At 51.2% G+C, this 23,266-nt stretch overlaps 1 protein-coding gene across 1 annotated transcript in view; it reads right to left on the reverse strand.

The window, feature by feature from the left end:
* The window catches only part of fnbp1a (formin binding protein 1a), a 187,727-nt gene that overhangs the window by 126,303 nt on the left and 38,158 nt on the right, over positions 1-23,266 (reverse strand). The window contains exon 4 of the mRNA XM_056278074.1: positions 12,116-12,263. Within this exon, the coding sequence (XP_056134049.1) occupies positions 12,116-12,263 (148 nt within the window). The remainder of the gene's footprint in view (positions 1-12,115; positions 12,264-23,266) is intronic.

Below are 23,266 nucleotides of genomic sequence, written 5' to 3' on the forward strand. Positions count from 1 at the left end.
CTAAAACGTATATCTATGATCCTTATAAGTTTCCCATATGATTCAGAGCTTTAAAACCAGTCAGGACACCCGGTCCATAGGGTTTATTTGATGTAGGAATGTTAGACACTTTAATATAATAATATGCTTGTTGTTAAAAAACCTGTAAGCTCCGGTTGCCACTAGCCACCGAGCCAACTGGGGCTACATGGCATCCATGGAAACCATAGCAACCAGCTAGATGTGAATTCACGTTGGTAGTGCCGCCTGACCGTCATGCAGCCTGGCTGCGATGACGTTGTTTTAACTGTTCTTACAGCAATAGGCTGGTGTCATTCAGCCGCATATTAGTTATATGTAGAAAATGATTTGATTCTGAGAATTGACTCTAGATTTGGGTATTTTTTATTTTGCTTGTAATTGTTTGATAGAGATTGCAATTAATAAGGAATCTGTACAATTTTGTGCAGACTGGTTTTCTTAGTACCCCGAACAACCCCCCTTGCTACACCTTTTGGAACCCTTGGATACCCCCTTTTGGATTGCCCCCATCATCGCCCTGGATTTGGATTCATCATCATCGCCCTCTACATTAACTTGCCCCTGTGATTGTGGTAGGATCTGGACATTGCACCTTGCACAAATTGGAAGACTGAATCATTCCCCCTTTTCTTTTCTTTATTCCTTTCTTTGAGTGCACTCATACTTTATTTTGGGTTATTCTGTTTAATTTGTTAATGTAGAATATGGTTGCATAAGTAATATATTAGAAGGGTATAAGATAGAATATAGATAGATATAGACAATAAATAGAATATTAGGAAGAACTTTTAAAACGTATAATATATATATATATATATATATATATATATATATATATATGTAACACATCTCATTTAGTATTGATATTGAAATAACTTTACTTTGAACTGTTGAAATAAATTGGTTTTTTTTATTGTAAACTATACCCACGAGTGTGTGTGTTGTCTTTGGGGTGAGTACTAGAATCTGGTCTAGAAAAAAACCTACACCAATCTCCACTGAACTTAGACATTAGACGGTAAACTGTCCCTGCACAAGCAAAGGCCCATTCCCCTGCCGTGCAGGTTACACTAGGATACCACATCTCCCCCACCTTTAAGTCAACAACTCGCTACTTATAGAAAATACCAAATACCATAACTATTTAACTCACAATAACCACATTACAATGTAAAGTGCATCACATTACAATGCTGTGTAACCCTTTTTTTTCTTAATATCCTACTGGAAGTCTCTTTTCGTGTTTGTTTTTCAAACGTGGAAGGTACGTCCTTCCAGTGAGATCAGAGTTTTATTGTGGCTCTATTCCTGGAAAAGATCTCAATAACTAACAACATCTCTGAGGTGCGCAGGTGAACGTCTCTCCCTGTCTGAGCGTTGCACGTCTGGGGCAACAGGTGAGTCTGGTTGAACCTGGATAAGCGGAGCAGGCTGTGGCTCCGGTGGCTCACCTGAAGCTGATCCGTCTCCCTCGGTCATCACTGCAGGCAAGGGGCCCACAGAGCCTTGGTCAACACCAAGTCTCTTTCAGACTCCAAGCTTGGCGCAGCGTCTGTTAGTCTAGCTCTCACTTGAGCCACATGCCTCTCCATGGTTTGACCACTTCCAACGAGCAGTGTAGGATACTGGACCTGAGGAGCTCTCCATGACAGCAGGAATCCATTTAAGTCCATATGAGTAGTTTCTGATGAAAATGTCATCTCCTGGTGGGAAACTTCTGTTTCCTGTTTGTGTCATGAGTCTGTTTCTGCTGCACTTTACTTTTCACATCTGGCATGACCAAGTCCCAAGCGGATCTGAGTCTCCGTGACATCATCAACTCTGCAGGTGACACGCCTATTGTCACGTGAGGTGTGATGCCATAACTGAACAGGAACCTTGACAGCTTGGTTTACACAGTCTCCCCCTTCATCTTTTTCATCCCCTCTTTGAAGGTTTGGACCGGCCTCTCTGCCAGCCCATTAGAGGATGGGTGGAACAGCGCTGATCTCATATGACAGATGCCATTTTGTTTCATGAACGACTCGAACTCTGCACTTGTGAAACAGGCTCCATTGTCTGACACCAACATCTTCACACTGAAACACACTGAAACTCTGGCGTAGTTTCTCTATGGTAGCCTGTGACGTCGCTGTCTTCATCGGGTAAATGTCCATCCACTTTGAATGAGCGTCCACTATCAGTAGAAACATTTCTCCTAGGAAAGGCCCCGCATAGTCCACATGAATCCTTGACCATGGCGACTCCAGCCACCCCAGGGATGTAACGGTGCAGTTGGTGGTGCCTTTTGGTGTGTCTGACGCTCCTCACAAGACTGCACTGCCTTTTCAATGTCCGGGTCCATTCCTGGCCACCATAGATAAGATCTAGCCAGGCCTTTCATCTTTGACATGCCGGTGTGGGTTTGGTGTAGTAACTTTAGCATTTCATCTCTGCCTTTTGTAGGTATGATAACTCAGGCTCCCCAGAGCACACAACCATGCCTCACACTCAGCTCCATTCTCCGCTGATGATAAGGCTTGAAGCAAGCGTCTGTCTCTGCAGGCCAGCCTTTTAGGACGTAAGCATGGACTTGTGACAATATCATATCCTTAGCTGTCCAGCTTTTTATTTGGTTTGGGTCCACCAGTGTCTCATCTAGTAGATCCACCACCAAGACTTGTTCTGTTTTCTCCTTCTTCCTCAGTGTTTCAGACAGAGGCAGTCTGCTCAACGCATCTGCGTTGGCGTGGGGTTTTCCTGGTTTGTACACTATGTTGTACTCGTAGGTGCTCAGGTGCACAGCCCATCTCTGAACTCTCGGGGAACCCATTTGTGGTTTTTTTTTTCTCATTGAAGAGGTAGCTCGGCGGTTTATGATCTATGTAGATGGTGAAGTCTCGCCCATGTAAGTACTTGTGAAACCTCTCAACAACAAACATAACTGCCAAGCCTTCTTTGTCAAGCTGAAAGTATCTTGTCTCAGCAGGCATCAGTGTGCGTGACATGAATCCTAAGGGCCTCTCACTACCATCATCAATCCTGTATGATAAAACGTGCCCACTCCATATGGTGACGCGTCACATGACAGACTCAATTCTCAGTCAGCTGAGTAGTGAACTAACACATTTGATGTGTTCAGCAAGGCCTTCGATTTTTGAAAAGCATCTTCCTGCTCCTTTTTCCACTTCCATTGCGTATCTCATCTTAAAAGTTCATGCAGTGGAGCCAACAAGGTCGCTGGGTTGGGAAGGAATTTCCCAATCCACTGTCCTAATGCTTTAAGACCACCTCTATCATTCCTGTCCCCAAGAAACCAACACCCACATGTCTGAATGACTACCGACCCATAGCACTCACCCCCATTGCCATGAAGTGCTGTGAGAGACTGGTTCTGGCTCACATCAAAAACATTATCTCACCCCCCCTCCCCACATTCGACCCACATCAGTTTGCCTACCGTCCCAAAAGGTCTACTGAGGATGCCATTGCCACTGCCCTGCACGTTGCTCTGACCCACCTTGAACTTAACAACACATACATCCGGATGCTGTTTATAGATTACAGCTCTGCCTTCAACACTATCATCCCCGCCAAACTAACCACCAAACTCCTCTCCCTTGGCCTCAACCCCTCCCTCTGTAACTGCATCTTGGACTTCCTGACCAACAGACCTCAGTCTGTTAGGTTAGGTGACCACACCTCCTCCATCCTGACCTTCAGCACAGGTGCCCCTCGAGGCTGTGTTCTGAGCCCCCTCCTTTTCTCCCTCTTTACCCACGACTGCCTGCCAACTCACCCTTCAAACGTTATAGTTAAGTTTGAAGATGACACCACAGTCATTGGCCGTATCACCAACAATGACGAGATGGCCTACAGAGACGAGATTGAGCACCTCACATCATGGTGTACTACCACCAATCCTGTCCTCAATGTGCAGAAGACGAAGGAGCTGATTGTGGACTTCAGGAGGTCTAGAAGCTGCAGCCACTCCCCCATACACATCAATGAGGTGGAAGTGGAGCGTGTTTCCAGCTTTAAATTCCTTGGAGTCCACATCAGCGAGGACCTTTCCTGGACATCAAACACCCAGGCCCTTGTGAAAAAGGCCCAACAACACCTGCATCTCCTGAGGAGGCTGAGGAGCCCCCATCTATCCCCCCAAATTCTCACCAACTTCTACCACTGCGCCATAGAGAGCATCCTGACCATCTGCATGTCAGTGTGGTACGGCAACTGCACCTCAGTAGACCAGAAGCTCTGCAGTGGGTTGTCAAGGCAGCCCAGCATATCACCGGTACCCAGCTCCCAGCCATAAAAGACATTTATCACAAATGCTGCCTTCGAAGGGGTCTGAGCATCAGCAGAGATCCCACCCACCCCAACCATGGACTGTTCTCCCCCCTGCACTCTGGGAGGCGCTACAGGAGCCTCAGAGCCCGCACTACCAGGCTCAAAAACAGCTTCTTTCCACAAGCTGTTGCCCACCTGAACCTGGTCACCCACTGAATGTCTGTAGATATTTTAAATATTTTGTACTCCAGCTCTCTTTTAACTTATTTTTAGCTTTTGGTCTTCGTGTGTGTATATCTTATATTGTGTTTGGTCTTCATGTGTGTATATCTTATACTGTGTTTGGTCTTCATGTGTGTATATCTTATATTGTGTGTGGTCTTCATGTGTGTATATCTTAAATTGTGTGTGGTCTTCATGTGTGCATATCTTATACTGTGTTTGCTGTCTTTGTCTGTGTCTGTCTTGCACTGTTTGGTGAAGCCACAGCCCTCATTTTATTTTTTACATGTGCCTGCACATTGTTTTTAATGACAATAAATTGAATTGAATTGAATTGAATTTGTTGTAATAGTTTAGAAAACCTAAATATGACTGGGAGCAGGAGCTTCCTGGATGGCTTTCACTTTTCTTTCCACATGGTGAAGTCTCTGTGCATCCACCCGATGTCCCGAATACTCCACTTCCTCCTTTAGGAAGGTGCATTTATTCCTCCTAAGCGCAGCCCAGCCTTTTCCAGCCTTGTCAACACTGAGTCAAGGTTTTTTAGGTGGTCTGCCTCATCCACTCCACTCACCAAAATTGTGTCAAGGTACACTACCACTCGCGGAATTCCTCTTAACAGATCCTCCATGGTCCTTTGGAATATAGCTGGTGCTGAGGCCACTCCAAACGGCAGTATGTGAAGAAACCACAGTGCGTGTTCACTGTCAAGTATTTCTTTGATTCATCGTCCATGAGTGCAACTGGACTTGGTATATATCCGTGAAAACTCCTTTGGATAACCATGACCTGGATGAATGAGAACATTCACAGACATCGTCCATGAGTACTTGCTGATATGCGTGACTCATATCCAATTTTGTAAACTGTTTTCCCTCAAGCAGTGTTGCGAAAAGGTCATCTACCCAAGGTATTGGATATTGCTCCAGTGAGGAAACAGTGTTCATGGTGAGTTTGTAATCTCCACATAATCTCACGGTTCCCCCAGGCTTCAAGATTGGCAAAACTGGGGCTGCCCAATCTGAATATTTCACCGGTGTGGTTATGCCTTCTTTCAACAGTCTGTCTATTTCTTCATCTACTTTTGCTCGCACGGCGTAGGGCAGGGGTTCTCAACCTTTTGTAACCCAAGGGCCACGTGGGTATGTGTCAAGACAGTCAGGGCCCACATACCGAATAAATGTAAAACCTTATAACAAATTAAATCAATAAAGGGGTATTCTGACCTGTAATCGACTGCTCCTACGTCACTGTCAGGAGCAATGATTGAATTAAATATTTTACTTGCCCTCAGAGAGATACGTGGGGTTGCTTCTGAGAAATGATCAGATCAAGCTGATGTGGGATGGGTGACAGGCTGATTTGCAGAGTAGCATTCAAAGTTACTTGCAATCTGTCCCTAGCCTTTGATTTTGCGACAGTCCCAATGGAAAACCCTGACTCACACAGGTGGTGAAAGGCAACAGACATTTGATTGCCCGTCGCGACAGAGAAGGATATTCATTGGCAGCCAATATCCAGAATGAAGCGAGGTCAACTTGTGTGAGTTGAAGCTTCAGGCTGCTGTCAGCTGATACTAGTTACATCAGCTGGTTGTCCAACACAGTGGACAAGGCCATGTCTTCAGATGCAGGATCCACTGAGAACGGGTCTAAAATCCAAAGATTTCCATTCCGGGGGTCTTCTGGGAAGTAATCAGAAAATGTATTTGACAACCGAGTTAAATGCTGGGTGACAACACTGGAAATGTGAACAGGAGGAGAACCTTCCAAAGTTTCACTCAGGAGTGAGAACACATCCATTCGTCCCTCTTTGACTCTCCTGCTCCAAAGGATGTATTTTTTTTCTTGAACCCCTCAATTTTGTCTGAAACCAAAAACACGGTGCTGTTTCTTCCTTGCATTGACATATTCGGCTGATCCAACTGATCAGATATGTCTGATAAAGAGGCTAGTTTTGCACAAAAGGCATCATCGATGTAATGCTCTGTCAGAGGGGACTGCTTCTCATCAAGAAAAGCATGCACTTCTTTCCTCAGTTAGAACAGGCAATGAAGCACATGTCCTCTTGAAAGCCACCTTACTTCACTGTGATACAAGAGCTGCACGTGATCTGCATCCGTCCTCTCACACATCTCGAGCTGACTGCCTTTTTATTAACATAGTTGACAGTTTTCACAGCCACATTCATGACGTCATGCAGCTCTGGCGACGTCTTCTTCGTAGCCAGATTATCCCGATGTAAGAAACAACGCGTCCACTTCGCCTCCGGTGCCCTCTCCTGGATTTGCTTGACAACACCACGATGTAGTCCTGTCACCGATGCAGCGCCGTCCACGCAGACACCGACCGACACAATGTTTCCAATCTAGTCCTTTTCCAGTGACGTCATTATCAAGGCAGCGGAAGCATTCGTCTGCCGTGCTTCTGGTGGGAAGCTCTTTGCAAAAAAGTAGATTTTCGTGAAAATGACCGTCCCAGCTGTATCTCACAAAAACCGGCAATAAAGCGGCGCTGCTGACGTCAGTGGACTCGTCCAGCTGTATGGCAGAATGTGGGTTTGCCTTTATTCTCTCCAGAAGTTGGCTTCGATGTCATCGCCTCTATTAGCAGTTCCCCTACTCACTGTGTGGGTCGACAGCGGCACGGTCTAGGTTTCCGTGGCCGCTGCCTCCCCAGTAACTCTAGGCACATGTCCGCGGCGCTAGGCCGGACCAGATCCTCTGGTACTGTAGACGCTTTCCTGCTACACGAGCAGCCGCCAGGGGACTCGCTTCCACAACAGCTTTTGGTTGCGTTGTTAGCGCACTTGCGGCTTCCTGTTGTGCTTGAAGCCCGTCTCGCTTCCTCTGGAAGTATTCTTTTGGCTTTCCAACACGTCCAGGGTGATGGTGTTAAGTGTCTCTGCAGCTTTGATGGTTTTCATGATTCATTTGAGAGGACTTCGCCACATCCGACACGTTGTGCTTTCGGCTCTGCGTCACTACCCGCCATTGTGAATCCAAACTTAATGTATTCAGGGTCGTAATTTCTGACCACACGCTTCGGTATCTTAGCTGGTGCAGAGGTCTCGCCTCCTTCACCCTTTCTCTTTAGAAACCGATCCCTCGTTTTACTGTAGTCGAAATACAATATAAATGCTTGTTTGCACTCTCCTTCACACACCGGAACTAACAGCGACAAGACGTTTGTCTCTAACTGATGACGTTCCGGGTCATGTGCAGTTATCTTCATCATTTATTAATTTAAAAAAAGGCTGTGTATTTTAATTAAAACTATATATTAACACTAATCCCTGTGCCATTTAGGTATTGTGTAATTAGACGTGAAATCACTACTTGACAGACAAATATTTTCATTCTGGCTAACTATTTGGGCAGTACCACCGCGGCCCACTGGGTGGTGCTCTGCGTGGGCCGCGGCCCACCGGTTGAGAATGGCTGGCGTAGGGGACAGACCTGGGACGAAAAAATCGTGGAACTGGGTTGTCTTTCACATGGATGGCAGCCTTGGTGTTATGGCTCGCCCACCCCGCGCCGTGGCCCGCCCACCCCACGCCGGCAGCCAATCGGCTCGTCAGGGCCGGGCTTAGTCATCAGGGCTGGGCTTAAGTTTGGTGGCCTCCCACTTGCCCGTTGTCAGTTCGTGTTGTAACCTCCCCGCAGTAGCGGCGACTCTCCTCTCACAGTCCTTTTCTCTACGAACTCATCCCAGCCCTTGGTTCTTGTTTTTCCCTTGCAAGGTTTCCCCGTGGAAGTATCCTGCCTTGTTCCCGTTTGGATTACCCGCGAGTTTTTTCCCCCTTGGGCTTTCCGTTTTTTCCTTGTCGCTCATTGCCTTCCTATGTTTGAATAAAGTACGCCAGTTTTCGGCTAACCCCATCTCTGTCTGGTGTCATGCGCTTGGGGTCTTCCACAAACCCTAACAGTACGAACTGACCATGACGACCCCAGCCGACACGGAGAGCGTACCGGCCAGCCCGCTTCGAGCGGCCCTCATCGAACAGATCCGCCTGACTAACTCCCACACCCAGCAGCTAGATGCGGCCTCCGCCGCGGTGAGAGATCTTCAGACTTGGGTCCCGCCCCTCCAGGCCTGTGTGGGTAACCTGACGAGGCAGCAGGCGGTGTTGGCGAGCCAATAAGCAGAGATCCTGCGGCAGTTGCAAACCATCACGGCGGCTCTCACCATCCAGCCGCCGGGCCAGCCTGCCCCTGGAGTCGTGGGTAACCCGCCCCCTGGGCCCGTGGCCCCGGTTAACCCTGTGGGGCTCAACCCAGTTCCCCGGGAGCCCTGCCTCTCCAGCCCACGACCGTTTGATGGCGACTTTGAGACCTGTGCCACGTTCATCATGCAGTGTGAGCTGGTCTTCCTGCACCAACCCAGCATGTTCACGTCTGATGCTGCCCGGGTCGCTTACGTGACCAACCTGCTCACAGGCCGAGCAGCTCAGTGGGCCACTGCTTTCTGGTCCATGAGGGCCAGTTTCTGCCTCACCTACGAGGCCTTTGAGGCGGAACTACGGAAGGTTTTCCACCATCCAGTCGGTGGCCAGGACCGTGGTGCTCGGCTGAGCAGTATCCAGCAGGGCAGTGGCAGTGTCACAGACTACTCGGTGGAGTTCAGGCTGGCCGCAGCTGAGAGCGGCTGGAACGACCGGTCACTTCGGGTCACCTTCCGGAGAGGTCTCAGCGAGGCTGTCAAGGACCAGCTAGCCACCCGGGAGGAGCCCACCTCCCTCGAGGACCTGATCAAGCTCGCCATCCGTATTGACGGACGCCTCCGGGAGAGGAGGCGCGAGCGAGCCTTGCGTGGATCCCCCTCCATTCCCCAGTCGTCCAGCACTCCTAACAGGATCCCTACTCCTGCTCGCCCCACTTTCCCTGTGGCCGTTTCTCCCCCCGCGCCCCAGACCACGACGGGGGAGGAACCTATGCAGCTGGGGCGCACGCGCCATAGTCCGGCCGAACGGGAGGCCCGGTTCAAGGCGGGTCAATGCCTCTACTTTGGCCAGAAGGGAGATCTGATCAGTGGCTGCCCCACTCGGCCAAAAGACTAGGCTCACTGGGGCCCCGGGAGATCCTAGTGAGCCGACTTTCCTGTTCCCACCGTCCTGCCCCACAGAACCATCTAGTTAGCGTTACCCTGGCCTGGGCTGACCAGCGGCTCACGGTGGGTGCACTCCTCCAGCGTCTCTAGCGGGATGTTAGCCTGGGCCGCAAACTCCGAGTCCAGGAAACACTCATCGGCCCCCGAGTCGAGAAGCCCATGGAGGCCTTCGCACTGGACGAGCGCTGCCTGGCCAGCATCACCCAACGCACCCACCCTGTCTCTCTCATCATAGCAGGTAACCATGTGGAGAGACTTCGGTTCTACATCATCCAGCCCTCGTTAGTCCCTATGATCCTAGGGTGCCCCTGGTTCGTGCAGCATGAGCTACACATCGCCTGGGCCTCCGGTACCATCATGGAGTGGAGCTCCTCCTGTCATGCCCAATGTCTCCAGGCTGCTCCCGCCCCATCCCCCCGATGTGCCCCTAGTACCCCTCCTCCCGACCTCTCCTCTGTTCCCCCCGAGTACCATGAGCTAGGTGAGGTTTTCAGCAATCTCTTCTTCCTCATTGGCCTTATGACTGTGCTATCAACCTCCACTCTGGGGCACCCGTTCCCAGCAGTCGTCTGTACAGTCTGACCATCCCCGAGAAGGCTGTGATGGACGAGTACATCTCCGAGTCCTTGGCAGCGGGGCTCATTCGGCCCTCGTCCTCCCAGGTGGCAGCTGGATTCTTTTTCGTGAAGAAGAAGGATGGAGGCCTCCGACCCTGCATTGACTATCGCCAACTCAATGAGACAACCATCAAAAACAAGTACCTCCTTCCCCTCATGAGTTCCTCCCTTGAGCCCCTCACCCAGGCTACTGTCTTCACTAAGCTGGACCTCCGGTGTGCCTATCATCTGGTCCGGATCCGGAAGGGGGACCAGTGGAAGACAGCCTTTAAGACGCCCCGGGGTCATTATGAGTACCTGGTCATGCTGTTCGGCCTCACCAACGCCCCGGCAGTATTCCAGGCTCTCATGAATGACATTCTCCGCGACATGCTCGACGAGTTCATTGTGGTCTACCTCGATGACATCCTCATCTTCTCCAGGACCCTAGAGGAACATGTCCAGCATGTCCGCCGGGTACTTGAACGTCTCCTCCAGAACCGGCTCTTTGTCAAGGCAGAGAAGTCCCGGTTCCATTTCCCTTCCGTTGACTAACTGGGCTTCGTCGTCGAGAGGGGACACGGCCGGGACAACCCCTGCAAGATCCAGGCTGTGGTGGACTGGCCCGATCCCACATCCCGGAAGGAATTACGGCTTCCTTGAAGATCCATCCCGTTTTTCATGTGTCTCGGGTTAAGCCTGTCTCCCACAGTCCTCTGATGCCTCCGGCCCCAGCTCCGCCTCCCCCTGAGATCGTGGATGGGCACCCCCAGTGGAAGGTCCGCGAGGACGGGGGTTCCAGTATTTGGTGGACTGGGAAGGGTACGGTCCGGAGGAAAGTAGCTGGGTCGCCCGCCAGCTCATCCTGGACCCTGTCGCCCGGTGGCTCCCGTGGAGGGGGGGGGGTACTGTTACGGCTCGCCCACCCGCGCCGGCAGCCAATCAGCTCGTCAGGGCTGGGCTTAAGTTTGATGGTCTCCCAGCGCCCATTGCCAGTTCGTGCCGTAACCTCCTCGGTGAAGTGGCTACTCTTCCCTCCATGTGTATTCTTTATCTCAGCCCTTGGATTTACCGTTTTCTCTGTGGAGTTTTTCCCTGCGGAATCATCCTGCCGCGTCCCCCAAAGTGGATTACCCGCGAGTTTCGTGTACTTTCTCTGTTTGTTGGGACTACCCACACAAAGTGGATTACTGGGCTCTTTTCGTTGCCGTGTGTGTTTTCTCGGTGGACCTTAAAGGGGCATTTCGGTTCATTTTGGGCTTCCTGTTTCCTAGTTGCTCCTTGTCCTTCCGTGTTGACCGTTGTATGAACTATTAATAAAGTACGCCAGTTTCGGCGATCTCTATCTCTGCCTGGTGTCGTGCGCTTGGGGTCTCCCACAAACCCTAACAGTAGGTCAGGTGAATCAAAGACATGTAGGTCAGGTGAACCAAAGACATGTAGGTCAGGTGAACCAAAGACATGTAGGTCAGGTGAATCAAAGACATGTAGGTCAGGTGAACCAAAGCCATGTAGGTCAGGTGAATTAAAGACATGTAGGTCAGGTGAATCAAAAACAAGTAGGTCAGGTGAATCAAAGACATGTAGCTCAGGAGAACCAAAGACATGTAGGTCAGGCGAATCGGCCATAGTAAATTGTCCCTAGGTATGAATGTGTGTGTGTTTGTGTGTGTGTGTGTGTGTGTGTGTCGGCCCCGTGATGGTCTGGCGGCCTGTCCAGGTTGTCTCCCCGCCTGCCGCCCAATGACTGCTGGGATAGGCTCCAGCATCCCTGCAATCCTGATAGCAAGATAAGTGGTTCAGATAATGCATGGATGGATGGATGGATGGATGTCTTTGCAGATTGTGTGTGTGTGTGTGTGTGTGTGTGTGTGTGTGTGTGTGTGTGTGGTTTACCGACTTCCTCTCTGCCTTCAGATCCTGTGTGTATCGTAGGAGCTCGCTGATTATGTGTGTCTGCAGGTTGTCCGCCAGCGCCTCCCTCTGGCCAGCGTAGTCGCTCAGCTCTCCCAGAGTCGCCATAAACGCACGACACCATGAGTACCTGGAGGCAGTCAAGTGATTAGCGTCGTTTACCTAGTTAGCTTCTTTCACCTGATTGGCTTCTTTCACCTAGCTGGCTTTCTGCACCTGATTGGCTTCTTTTACCTGACTGGCTTCCTTGACCTGATTAAAGTTAGAAATGTAATTACATACTAATATAGTTTAAGTACAATATTGGAGTTATAATAGTAATGTAATAAGTATAGTAGTGTGGCAGGAATGAGGAAAAACACAGGAGACCAAGGCGAGTTTGATGTTTATTCCTCAACTCCAAAAACCAACTGCAGCAGGAACAACCCTGCACCGGCGAGCCCGGGAACGTAAATCACGCCCCCAACTCACAACCCTGCTGGGTGAGAGGCATAGCCCCTAGTGTCCGCCACACAGCCCCCCCCCCCCCCCGAACACCCAGGAGGGACTCCTGGAAAGAAAATCAGTGTCTCACTTGAGGCTTAAGCAGCCTGACATAACGGCTGCGCCGTCCCACAGCCGGAACAGTAGGTGAAACACAGTCCAAAGCCGGCTGAGAAGCAGAACGCTGAACCCGTGAAGACACTGCCGGGGTCCTGGAAGGAGGACGACCCCGACGGGGAACCTGGGCCGGAAACACAACTTCGCCTGCCACCCTGTGCGCCGGTTTAAGCCTATTAAGCGTGACACGCTCCCTACGCCCACCCATATCTAGCACAAAACCCTTAGGACCCGTCTCAAGAACCCGAAATGGGCCATCGTATGGGGGTTGGAGGGGCGAGCGGTGAGCACCATGCCGTACTAAAACAAAACGAGCCGACATGAGCTCCGCAGGCACGAACGACCGCGGAAAACAGTGGTGAGCGGGGCCTGGAACCCGAGTGCTGTCGGACAAAAAATGATAAACGGCCGGACGGGGTCGAGGAGCGGAACTCCCAGGCAACAATTCCCCTGGGACGCGGAGCGGCTGACCGAGCACCAGCTCAGCGGGTGACGCGTCGAGGTCCTCCTTAGGAGCCGAACGCAACCCGAGCATAACCCAAGGTAAACGCTCCACCCAGTTACCATCCGAGAGCGCAGCGCCGCCTTGAGCGACCGGTGAAAACGTTCACACAAGCCGTTAGCCTGAGGGTGATACGCGGTAGTGCGGTGTACCTGCACACCCAAGGATCGCGCAAGTGCCGACCAGAGCTCTGACACGAACTGGGGGCCCCTGTCTGAGATGATATCTGACGGAGTGCCGAAACGGGCGACCCAGGAGGAAAGAAAAGTGCTGCAACATCCGAGGATGTTGTGAAGGATAGAGGAACAGCCTCTGGCCACCTGGTGGTCCGATCTACCATTGTGAGTAGGTGCGTAAAACCCTGTGAAGAAAGTAGAGGGCCCACCAGGTCCACATGCACGTGGTCGAAACGTCTGGCCGGGGTCGGAAACGGTTCGAGGGGCGATTTAGTGTGCTGGTGGACCTTAGCGCGCTGGCACGCTACACATGCAGCTGCCCACCCCTTGACGTCCATGCGGAGGCCAGGCCAGACGAACTTGGAACCGACCAACTTCACCGACGCCCGAACTCCAGGGTGCGAGAGGGAGTGAATCGAATCGAAAACTCGACGGCGCCAGGCCACTGGAACAACGGGGCGGGGACGGCCGGTGGAGACATCGCAGAGGAGGGCAGGACTGCCTTCCTGCATCACAGCGTCCTCTAGCTTGAGACCGGTACGCGTTGACCTAAGGGCAAGGACGTCCGGGTCGCTGGGCTGGTCGGCAGCCATAGCGGAGAAATCCACACCGAGGTGCACAGGACACACAAGCACACGCGACAGACAATCAGCAACAGGGTTGGACTTCCCGGCCACATGCTGAATGTCCGTTGTGAACTCGGAGATCGCCGCTAGGTGGCGCCGTTGACGTGCAGACCACGGCTCAGTCACCTTGGACATGGCAAAAGTCAGCGGCTTATGATCCACATAAGCCGTGAATGGGCGACCCTCCAGCAGGAAGCGGAAATGCCGGGTTGCAAGGTGCAGTGCCAGTAACTCCCGGTCAAAAACGCTGTACTTGCGCTCGCTATCCCGCAGTTTGCGGCTAAAAAATGCGAGTGGCTGCCACGCATTCGCCACACGCTGTTCAACCACAGCCCCCACGGCTATGTCAGACGCATCGGTTGTTAAAGCTATGGACGCCGTGGGTGTGGGATGGGCGAGGAGGGCAGCGTTAGCCAGGGCGCACTTAGCTCCGTCAAAGGCCTGGACCTGTTCGGGAGTCCAGTCGACAAGGTCGTTAGCCTTCTTAAGCCGCAGGGCTTCGTAAAGTGGCTGAAGGAGGTGGGCAGCGCGAGGGAGGAAACAGTTATAGAAATTCACCATGCCCAAGAATTCCTGCAATGCCTTAACAGAGACCGGGCGGGGAAATTCCGCCACCGCTTGGACCTTAGAAGGCAACGGGACCGCGCCTTGCGGCGAAATGCGGTACCCAATGTGGGGTACTTGGGATTTAGTAGCCCCCCATCTATTTTTTATTTTATATACTTACCTTCATTGACCACTCACTACTAGTAAAGAGGGAATTGTCTGCTGTGTTGTTGTGATAGCCGGTTCTCGCCACAGGAGGGCACTGCAGGTTAATTGCTTCTAGCCTGTGTGACGTAGTGCTGGCTCTCGCGGTGCACTCTGGGACATTCGGGTAGAGTCGTCAGATGAGTGTTGCCGTTCGTATAGTGAGCCGTGCTCTGAAAACGTGTCCTCTGTAATGTCTATTTGACAGATGGAGTAAAACAACAAAAACACCAGCCCTTGTAAGTGTCATTCTTATCAAGTGTGCTACAAATATTGGTGCCGAAACCCGGGATCAGCGCCATTGCCACCATTGTCAGGAGAAGAAGTGGGGAGCGGAGTGAGAACACGTGACCAACAATGGAACTGGAGCTTGAGCAACTGCAAGACAGGCTGAGTGAGACCCTCCTGCAGTTAGGGCTGGACCAGTTAAAAGAGGTGTGTGTTATTGCTAAAGTCCCCACTGAAAACCAGACAAAGAGGCATGCGCTGATCAGACTTATTAGTGAGACTGTGGATGAAGCAATTGAGAAGGAGGATGAAGAGGTAGCACGTCAGTTTCTGTCCAGACTAGTGGACCTCTCTAGTGAAATGAAGCAGAGAGGGGCGGAGTCACATACTGGTGCAGGTGCAGACAGTACTAACAAGGATGCTGCTGAATTGGCAAGCTTACATGAACAATATCAGGCCTTACAGTCCAGCTTTACTGCATCCACAAAAGCGCTTGAGGAAGAGATATCACGCCTCAGTGAGAAACTAAGTCTTAAAGAACCCAGTAGACCTAGTCAACCTTCAAACCCAATCCCGTCAGTAATCCAACCCCCTGAAGTGACCATACGCAGAGACTTTAAGATAAATGGCCAAATAGGAGAACGGGGGCAGATAGACAAATTGTCTTATATAAATCTTACGCATCAGATTGATATGGGGGTGAGAAAAGGCCACAGCGAGTTGGAGATAATAGAGGCTGTAATCCGAGCCATCAGCCCTGGGCTGACTCTCCGTGACTTGTTAGAGATCAAAACCGAACTCACCCTCCCTCAGCTGAGGACCATTCTGAAAGGCCATTTCAAAGAGGATAGCTCTGTGGACTTATATCACCGACTAATCAACATCACACAGGACAGTCAGGAGTCACCACAGAACTTCCTGTTCCGAGCCATAGCATGTAAAGAGAGACTCTTAGCAGCAGCGAGAGAGCCTGGCTCTGATGAACAATACAGCCCTGAACTGATACAGAAGAAGTTCCTAAGAGCTGTGGGAACTGGGCTAGTGAGTGACCAGGTAAAATATCAGCTCAAGAGCTATCTCGATGATCAAGCAACTACTGATGATGTTCTCATTGTTAAGATGATAGAGGCCGCAAGTTTTGAGTCAGAGAGACAGCGGAAATTCAAGAAGAGCTCCCACAGTAAGGAAACCAGAGTGCGGGAAGTGCGAGCTGAGGCACATCAGTATCTAGGAGCGGAAGCTGCAGTGGTCGGGGGTCAGGAGTCGTCGCCATCAACATCCGCGAGTGTGAAAGCCCTTAAGACACAGGCAGGGAACCAAAAGGAGTCTGCGTTCTACGAGATAATCCAACAGCTGAAAGGAGAAATGGAACAGATGAGAAAAGCCATGAACCACTCCTCTGGCCAAAGACCTTCTCGTCAGCAGCAGCCTGTGAGGAAGCGCGGATGCAAAGCCTGTCAAGACAGTGAAAGGGGCGACCAGTGCAACCACTGTTTCAAATGCGGACAGAGTGGCCATCTTTCAAGAGGGTGTAGAGCTCAGAGGCCTGAAAAATCGGAGCAGGTAGACACATCTAGCTGTACTGTCACCAGCAAGCTCATCGACGACAGTATTCAGCTACTAGAAGCCAGAGTGTCTGCCCGACAGCGAGACGAGGCAGGGCGGGAACAGCAAGCACCCACAGTGAGTCATATCTCCTCAAAACGCCAGTCACAGCTGCTGAACCTAATTGGAAAGAAATACATGATAAACTGTTACATTGATGGTGTAGCCACACAGGCATTGTGGGATACCGGGTCGCAGGTCTGCCTAATCAGTGAAGAATGGAGGAGAAAACATCTCCCACACACCAAGGTGAGAACCACAGAAGAGATCCTTGGCCCTGGCACCCTGACTGGTAAAGCAGCAAACCAGACAACCATTCCTTTCTCTGGATGGGTGGAAGTGACTGTCCAGTTAGCACCGAATAGCACCACTCAGACCCCACCAATGGAACTCACTGTGCCAATACTAGTAACCACACACCAGGGCACCGCAGAAGAACCGATCATCGGTTACAATGTAATTGAACACCTGTTAGAGTCTGGAGCTGGACAGCCATCAAGTGTAATCACAAAGGCACTAAGCATTGCGTTCGCGGTTGACTACAAGAAGGCTGAAGTCCTCGTGAAGCTGATAAAGAGCCGAGATGATATGGAAGGTGAGGGGATGGTTAAAGTGGGCCGAGAAAGCATGACTATTCCGGCGGGCCAGACAAAGACTGTTAAGTGTGGTGTTAGAGCAGGGCCCCTCCAAGCAGACCAGAACGTCCTCTTTGAGCCTAATGTGAACCCAAAGTGGCCAGAGGGCCTGAAGGTGGATGAAAACATTGTATGTTTACAGAAGGGAACCTGGTCACGCATCGCTGTCCCAGTGACTAACGTCACAGCTCATGACATCACACTGCTGCCACGGACTCCCCTGGGGCAGACCCAAAGAACTAAAGCCATCTACGCTGCCGCCGTGAAGCCGTTGGATGTGGATGGGACTAGTACAGTGGACCCAGTCATCCCAGGGACCTCCACAACAGGTACAGAACGAAGACCTGTGATTAGAGACACAACAAAGCTGAAAGGGCCAGGTGATGTCAAGACGGAACACCAGGAGGAAGATCTATGGGACCCGCCTGTCCCTCTGAACCACCTGACACCTGAACAACAACTGCAGGTGAGAGAGCTACTGCGGGAGGAGAGTAGTGTGTTCGCACGCGATGACCATGATGTGGGGACTATTCCATCACTCCAGCTCAAGATCCGCCTGAGTGACACCACACCGGTGAAGCGGACATACACATCAGTCCCAAAGCCTCTTCATAAAGAAGTGAAGGAATACCTCGAGGATTTACTGAACAGAGGCTGGATAACTAAGTCAAAATCACCCTACTCAAGCCCAATCGTGTGTGTGCGGAAAAAGGATGGGAGCCTCCGCCTCTGCTGTGACTACCGTGAGTTGAACAAGAGGTCCATCCCAGACCGCCATCCAATACCACGCATCCAGGATATGCTCGACAGCCTGAAGGGGAGTGCCTGGTTTTCTGTCTTGGATCAGGGGAAGGCATATCACCAGGGGTTTCTTGAGGAGTCCAGCCGCCCACTGACTGCATTCATCACCCCGTGGGGATTATATGAATGGGTGAGAATTCCCTTCGGACTGTCCTCAGCACCAGCACAGTTCCAGAGGTCCATGGAGGAATGTTTGATTGGGCTGAGGGACGACATTTGTCAGCCGTATTTAGATGACAACCTGGTCCACTCAACCACATTCGACGAACACCTCCAGCACCTGAGAAGAGTACTGCACCGCTACAGAAGCCATGGAATCAAGCTGACGGCAAGAAAATGTGAACTCTTCAAAAACCAAGTAAGGTTCCTGGGAAGGCTTGTGACCAAGGATGGATACACAATGGACCCCGCTGATGTGGCCCCGGTCCAGGCACTGAAGGAGAGAGAACCTACGACCATCGGAGAGCTCAGGAAGATGCTGGGATTCATCTCGTATTACCGGCCCTACATACCTAACTTCTCCCGAATTGCAAGGCCTCTCTATGACCTCCTCACCCCAGAGAAGACAGCAGCGGGGAAGCTCAAACAAAAGAGAAAGGACAAGGGGAGGAAGGGCTCCCGAGACCATCTGCCCTCCTCCCACCCAGTTAAGTGGACAGCTGAACACCAACAGGTCCTCTGTCAGTTGATTGAATTCCTCATCCAGCCACCAGTGTTGGGCTACCCAGACTTTGAACAGCCCTTTATCCTTCACTGCGACGCGTCACGAGAGGGCCTCGGGGCAGTATTGTATCAAAGACAGTCACAGGGTGGGCTGGCAGTCATCGCGTACGGGTCTAGGACACTGACAACTCCTGAGAAGAACTACCATCTCCACTCAGGGAAGTTGGAGTTCCTCGCGATGAAATGAGCCATATGTGAGAGATTTAGAGATTACCTCTACCACGCTCCATCATTCACTGTCTACACAGACAATAATCCCCTCACCTATGTGCTCACGACAGCCAAACTGAATGCGACCACCCACAGGTGGGTAGCAGAGTTAGCCGATTTCCAGTTCTCTATCAAGTACCGGCCTGGACGAGCCAATGGGGACGCAGATGGCCTCTCACGCATGCCGATGGAGCAGTACATGCAGACCTGTTCACAAGAAGTACACCCCGAGGTCATGAACAGTGTGACCCAGGCGCTGTCAGTACAGCTGGAGAGAGCTGAGCCTTGGATGTGTCCGGTAACCATAGCCACAGCACTAGCCGAGTTTGAGAAGGAACATACATCACCTGTGGCAGAGATATCCAGTCAGACGGTGAGAGACGCCCAGAGGGAGGATGCTGTCATTGGTGGGGTGCTGAAGTACATAACCTCCAATCAGTGGCCTCGGGGAAAAACACAGTGTGCGAGCAGGGGTGTTGCGACACTCATGAGAGAGAAGCATCGGCTGTGCCTTGATGATGATGGCATCCTGCGCCGGAAAACAGCTACCCGAACTCAGCTAGTCCTGCCGAAAAAGTTCCATGAGCTGGTGTATAAAGAACTGCACAGAGACCTGGGCCATCTAGGCGTGGAGAGGGTGTTGCACCTGTTGAGGGACCGTTTCTATTGGCCTCACATGCAGAAAGATGTGGAACATTACATCACACAGGTGTGTAGCTGCCTGAAGACCAAGCGCCCCAACAAACCAACCAGAGCCCCTCTCACCAACATCGTGACCACACACCCATTTGAGATGGTCTCCATTGACTTCTTACACTTAGAGAAGTGTAAGGGAGGGTACGAGTATATACTGGTGGTTATGGACCACTTTACCCGTTTTGTTCAAGCCTATGCATGCAGAAACAAAGCTGCCAAGACCGCCGCAGAGAAGGTATTCGGGGACTTTGTGCTGAGATTTGGTTTCCCGGCGACGCTGCACCATGACCAAGGGAAGGAGTTTGACAATAAGCTCTTCGCCAAGCTGCAGGAGTACAGTGGAGTCAGGGGTTCTCACACAACACCGTATCACCCGCAAGGAAATGGTCAGGTCGAGCGTTTCAACAGAACGGTTCTGGCGATGCTGAGAAACCTGCCAGCGGTTGCGAAAACGGATTGGAAAGCGTCACTCCCAAAGGTGATACATGCATACAACTGCACCCGAAATGAAGCGACCGGATTTGCACCTTACTATCTGTTGTTCGGCAGAAATCCAAGACTTCCCATTGACCTGATGTTTGGCCTTAGAGCAAAGGACCAGGCACTATCCCATCAAGAATATGCAGAGAAGTGGAAGGCCCGCATGAATGACGCCTATCGCCTAGCATCAGAGACAGCTTGGAAGGAGGGGGCCAGAAACAAAACACTAGACGACAAAAAGGCCCACGGGACAGAGCTGTATCCCGGATGCAGAGTTCTCATCCGCAACCTGAACGAGAAAGGAGGACCGGGGAAATTAAGACCATTCTGGGAGGACCAGGTGCATGTAGTAACACAGAGGAAGCACGCTGACAGCCCTGTGTATGAGCTGAAGCCGGAGAATGGAAAAGGACGAACCAGAATCATGCATAGGAACCTTCTTCTGCCATGCGACTTCCTGCCGGTGGAACCAAGAGAAGAGGACTTACCTGTGAAACCTAGACGGGAGAGAAAGAAGACAGACAGACAAATGCAGTGGAACCAAGAACAGGACAGTGACTCAGATGATGAGGATAACTGGAGATGCATCGTGGGACGACCAACAGTCAGAGCCAGTGAGCGGATCCAGAGTCAGCTGAGCCCAGACGCCTTGGAGTTCTATCCGGAGGAAAGAGACGGTCAAGATGAAGAGGATTTTGCGGAGCAGCCTGCAACAATAGAGGACAATGGGACAGTGTCAGAGAATGGCGAGACATCTGGAGCTGAAGAAGAGGATGAGCCCGATGACGACAAGAGCCCGGAAGATGCCTTGCAGCCTCCACCAGAAGATGCCTTGCAGCCTCCTCCAGGGGAAGCTGTGCAGCCTGCCAGAGAAAAAACATATCCTTTGAGAAATAGAAAACCTACACCAGTGTTTACTTATCACAGACTAGGGCAGCCTAGTGTGTCTGGTAGATAAGCAAATCAGACAAGTCAGTATAAATAAATAAATTTAAAAAATAATAAAAATAAAAAAAAACCAAAAAACTTTTGACATGTTACAATTGTTATAGCTATGTGATTTTAGTTGTCTTGTGATCACCAGACATAGAGTTACTGTAGCATTGGTGTTTTAGAACACACCTGTTACCACCAGGGATATTACTATTACAAAGTTATTTGCTTTTAGTCAGATACTATAGCTCCCCGGCCTCAAGACGGACGAAGCAGTGGATTCAAGTGCACATTATTTACTGCAAACATATACCTTTAATAGGAGATGTGTGTTATATGTTATGACTGATTACAGTACAGTATCCAGATTGACTCCTGCTTAGTAATAACCTATCTTTTCAATGAAAAGTTATGCAATGTGGACTGGTAGATTTGTTATGTCGGGACGCCATTATCTTTTTGAGGGGAGAGTGTGGGGTACTTGGGATTTAGTAGCCCCCCCCATCTATTTTTTATTTTATATACTTACCTTCATTGACCACTCACTACTAGTAAAGAGGGAATTGTCTGCTGTGTTGTTGTGATAGCAGGTTCTCGCCACAGGAGGGCACTGCAGGTTAATTGCTTCTAGCCTGTGTGACGTAGTGCTGGCTCTCCCGGTGCACTCTGGGACATTCGGGTAGAGTCGTCAGATGAGTGTTGCCGTTCGTATAGTGAGCCGTGCTCTGAAAACGTGTCCTCTGTAATGTCTATTTGACAGATAGAGTAAAACAACAAAAACACCAGCCCTTGTAAGTGTCATTCTTATCAAGTGTGCTACACCAAGAAGTCAATCACCGGCAGTCCAAAATGACACTTGGCCGGGTTGACTATCCGGCCGTGTTCGTCCAGACGACGGAAAACCTGTTTCAGGTGCGCCAGGTGCTCTTCAACTGACTGACTGGCCACTAATATGTCGTCGAGATAAACGAACACGAAAGCAAGGTCCCGCAACACTGAGTCCATCAGCCTCTGAAAGGTTTGCGCTGCCCCCTTCAAGCCAAAAGGCATGCGCATGAACTCAAAAAGCCCAAACGGTGTGATCACTGCGGTCTTGGGCACGTCCTCTGCGCGCACGGGAACCTGATGATAGCCGCGCACCAGGTCCACCTTAGAGAAAATAGTGGCACCTGCCAGGCGTATGGAAAAGTCCTGTATGTGTGGGATGGGATAACGGTCATTGGCGGTGACGTTGTTCAGGCGGCGAAAATCGCCGCAAGGCCGCCACGACCCATCCGCCTTGGGCACCATGTGAAGCGGCGAGGCCCACGGGCTGTTGGAACGCCTCACTATACCCAGACGCTCCATGATGGCGAACTCCTCCTTAGCTGGAGCCAATTTTACCGCGTCGAGGCGCCGCGCGCGCGCAAAAACTGGCGGTCCCAGAGTGGGAATGAAATGTTGTACCCCGTGTTTAGTAACCGCGGTGGAAAAGGCAGGCGTAGTCACCGATGGAAAATCCGCCAGCAAACGCTGAAAAACATCCCCTAATGCTAAAAAGTTAGCGTGTGTTAACGGCCCGGCTCCCCCTGTCTCGCACGGAACAGTGGCGAAAGACACAGCATCAATTAAACGGCGGTTTGCAACATCAACCAGCAGACCATTAGCACACAGAACATCCGCGCCGATAATAGGAACAGTAATGGCGGCCACTAAAAAAGTCCCACTCAAAATGGCGCCCGTGGAAGCAAACAGTCACCAACCTTGTGCCAAACGTTGCAATGGACGAACCGTTAGCTGCACTCAACTGTGGGCCGCCACCTTCCGCCGACCTGTCTATCTTAGCAGGAGGGAGTAGGCTCTTTTGCGAGCCTGAGTCCACCAGAAACCGTCTTCCTGACATCGTGTCCTTAATGAAGAGCATCTCCCTACGTCCGCCAGCGCCCACTGCTGCTACTGAGCGCTGCCCTGGAGTTTCCCGCCGCCTCAAACGTGCACGGAGGGACGCAGCGCCTCGCTTTGCTGCCGAACCGCTGGTGGAAGAAACAGAGGCCTCTCCCGCGCCGTCTCCGGGCAGTCACTTCAGCCACCACTGCCGGGTCCGCGTCCTCCGACGTCGGCTGCAGAGGCTCCGATGCCACTCTCTGCACAGAGAACCGTCTGGTAGCCAGCAGGACCCGATCGGCCTC

This window comes from Lampris incognitus, chromosome 1 (genome assembly GCF_029633865.1).
Source record: "Lampris incognitus isolate fLamInc1 chromosome 1, fLamInc1.hap2, whole genome shotgun sequence".
Lineage (NCBI taxonomy): Eukaryota > Metazoa > Chordata > Actinopteri > Lampriformes > Lampridae > Lampris > Lampris incognitus.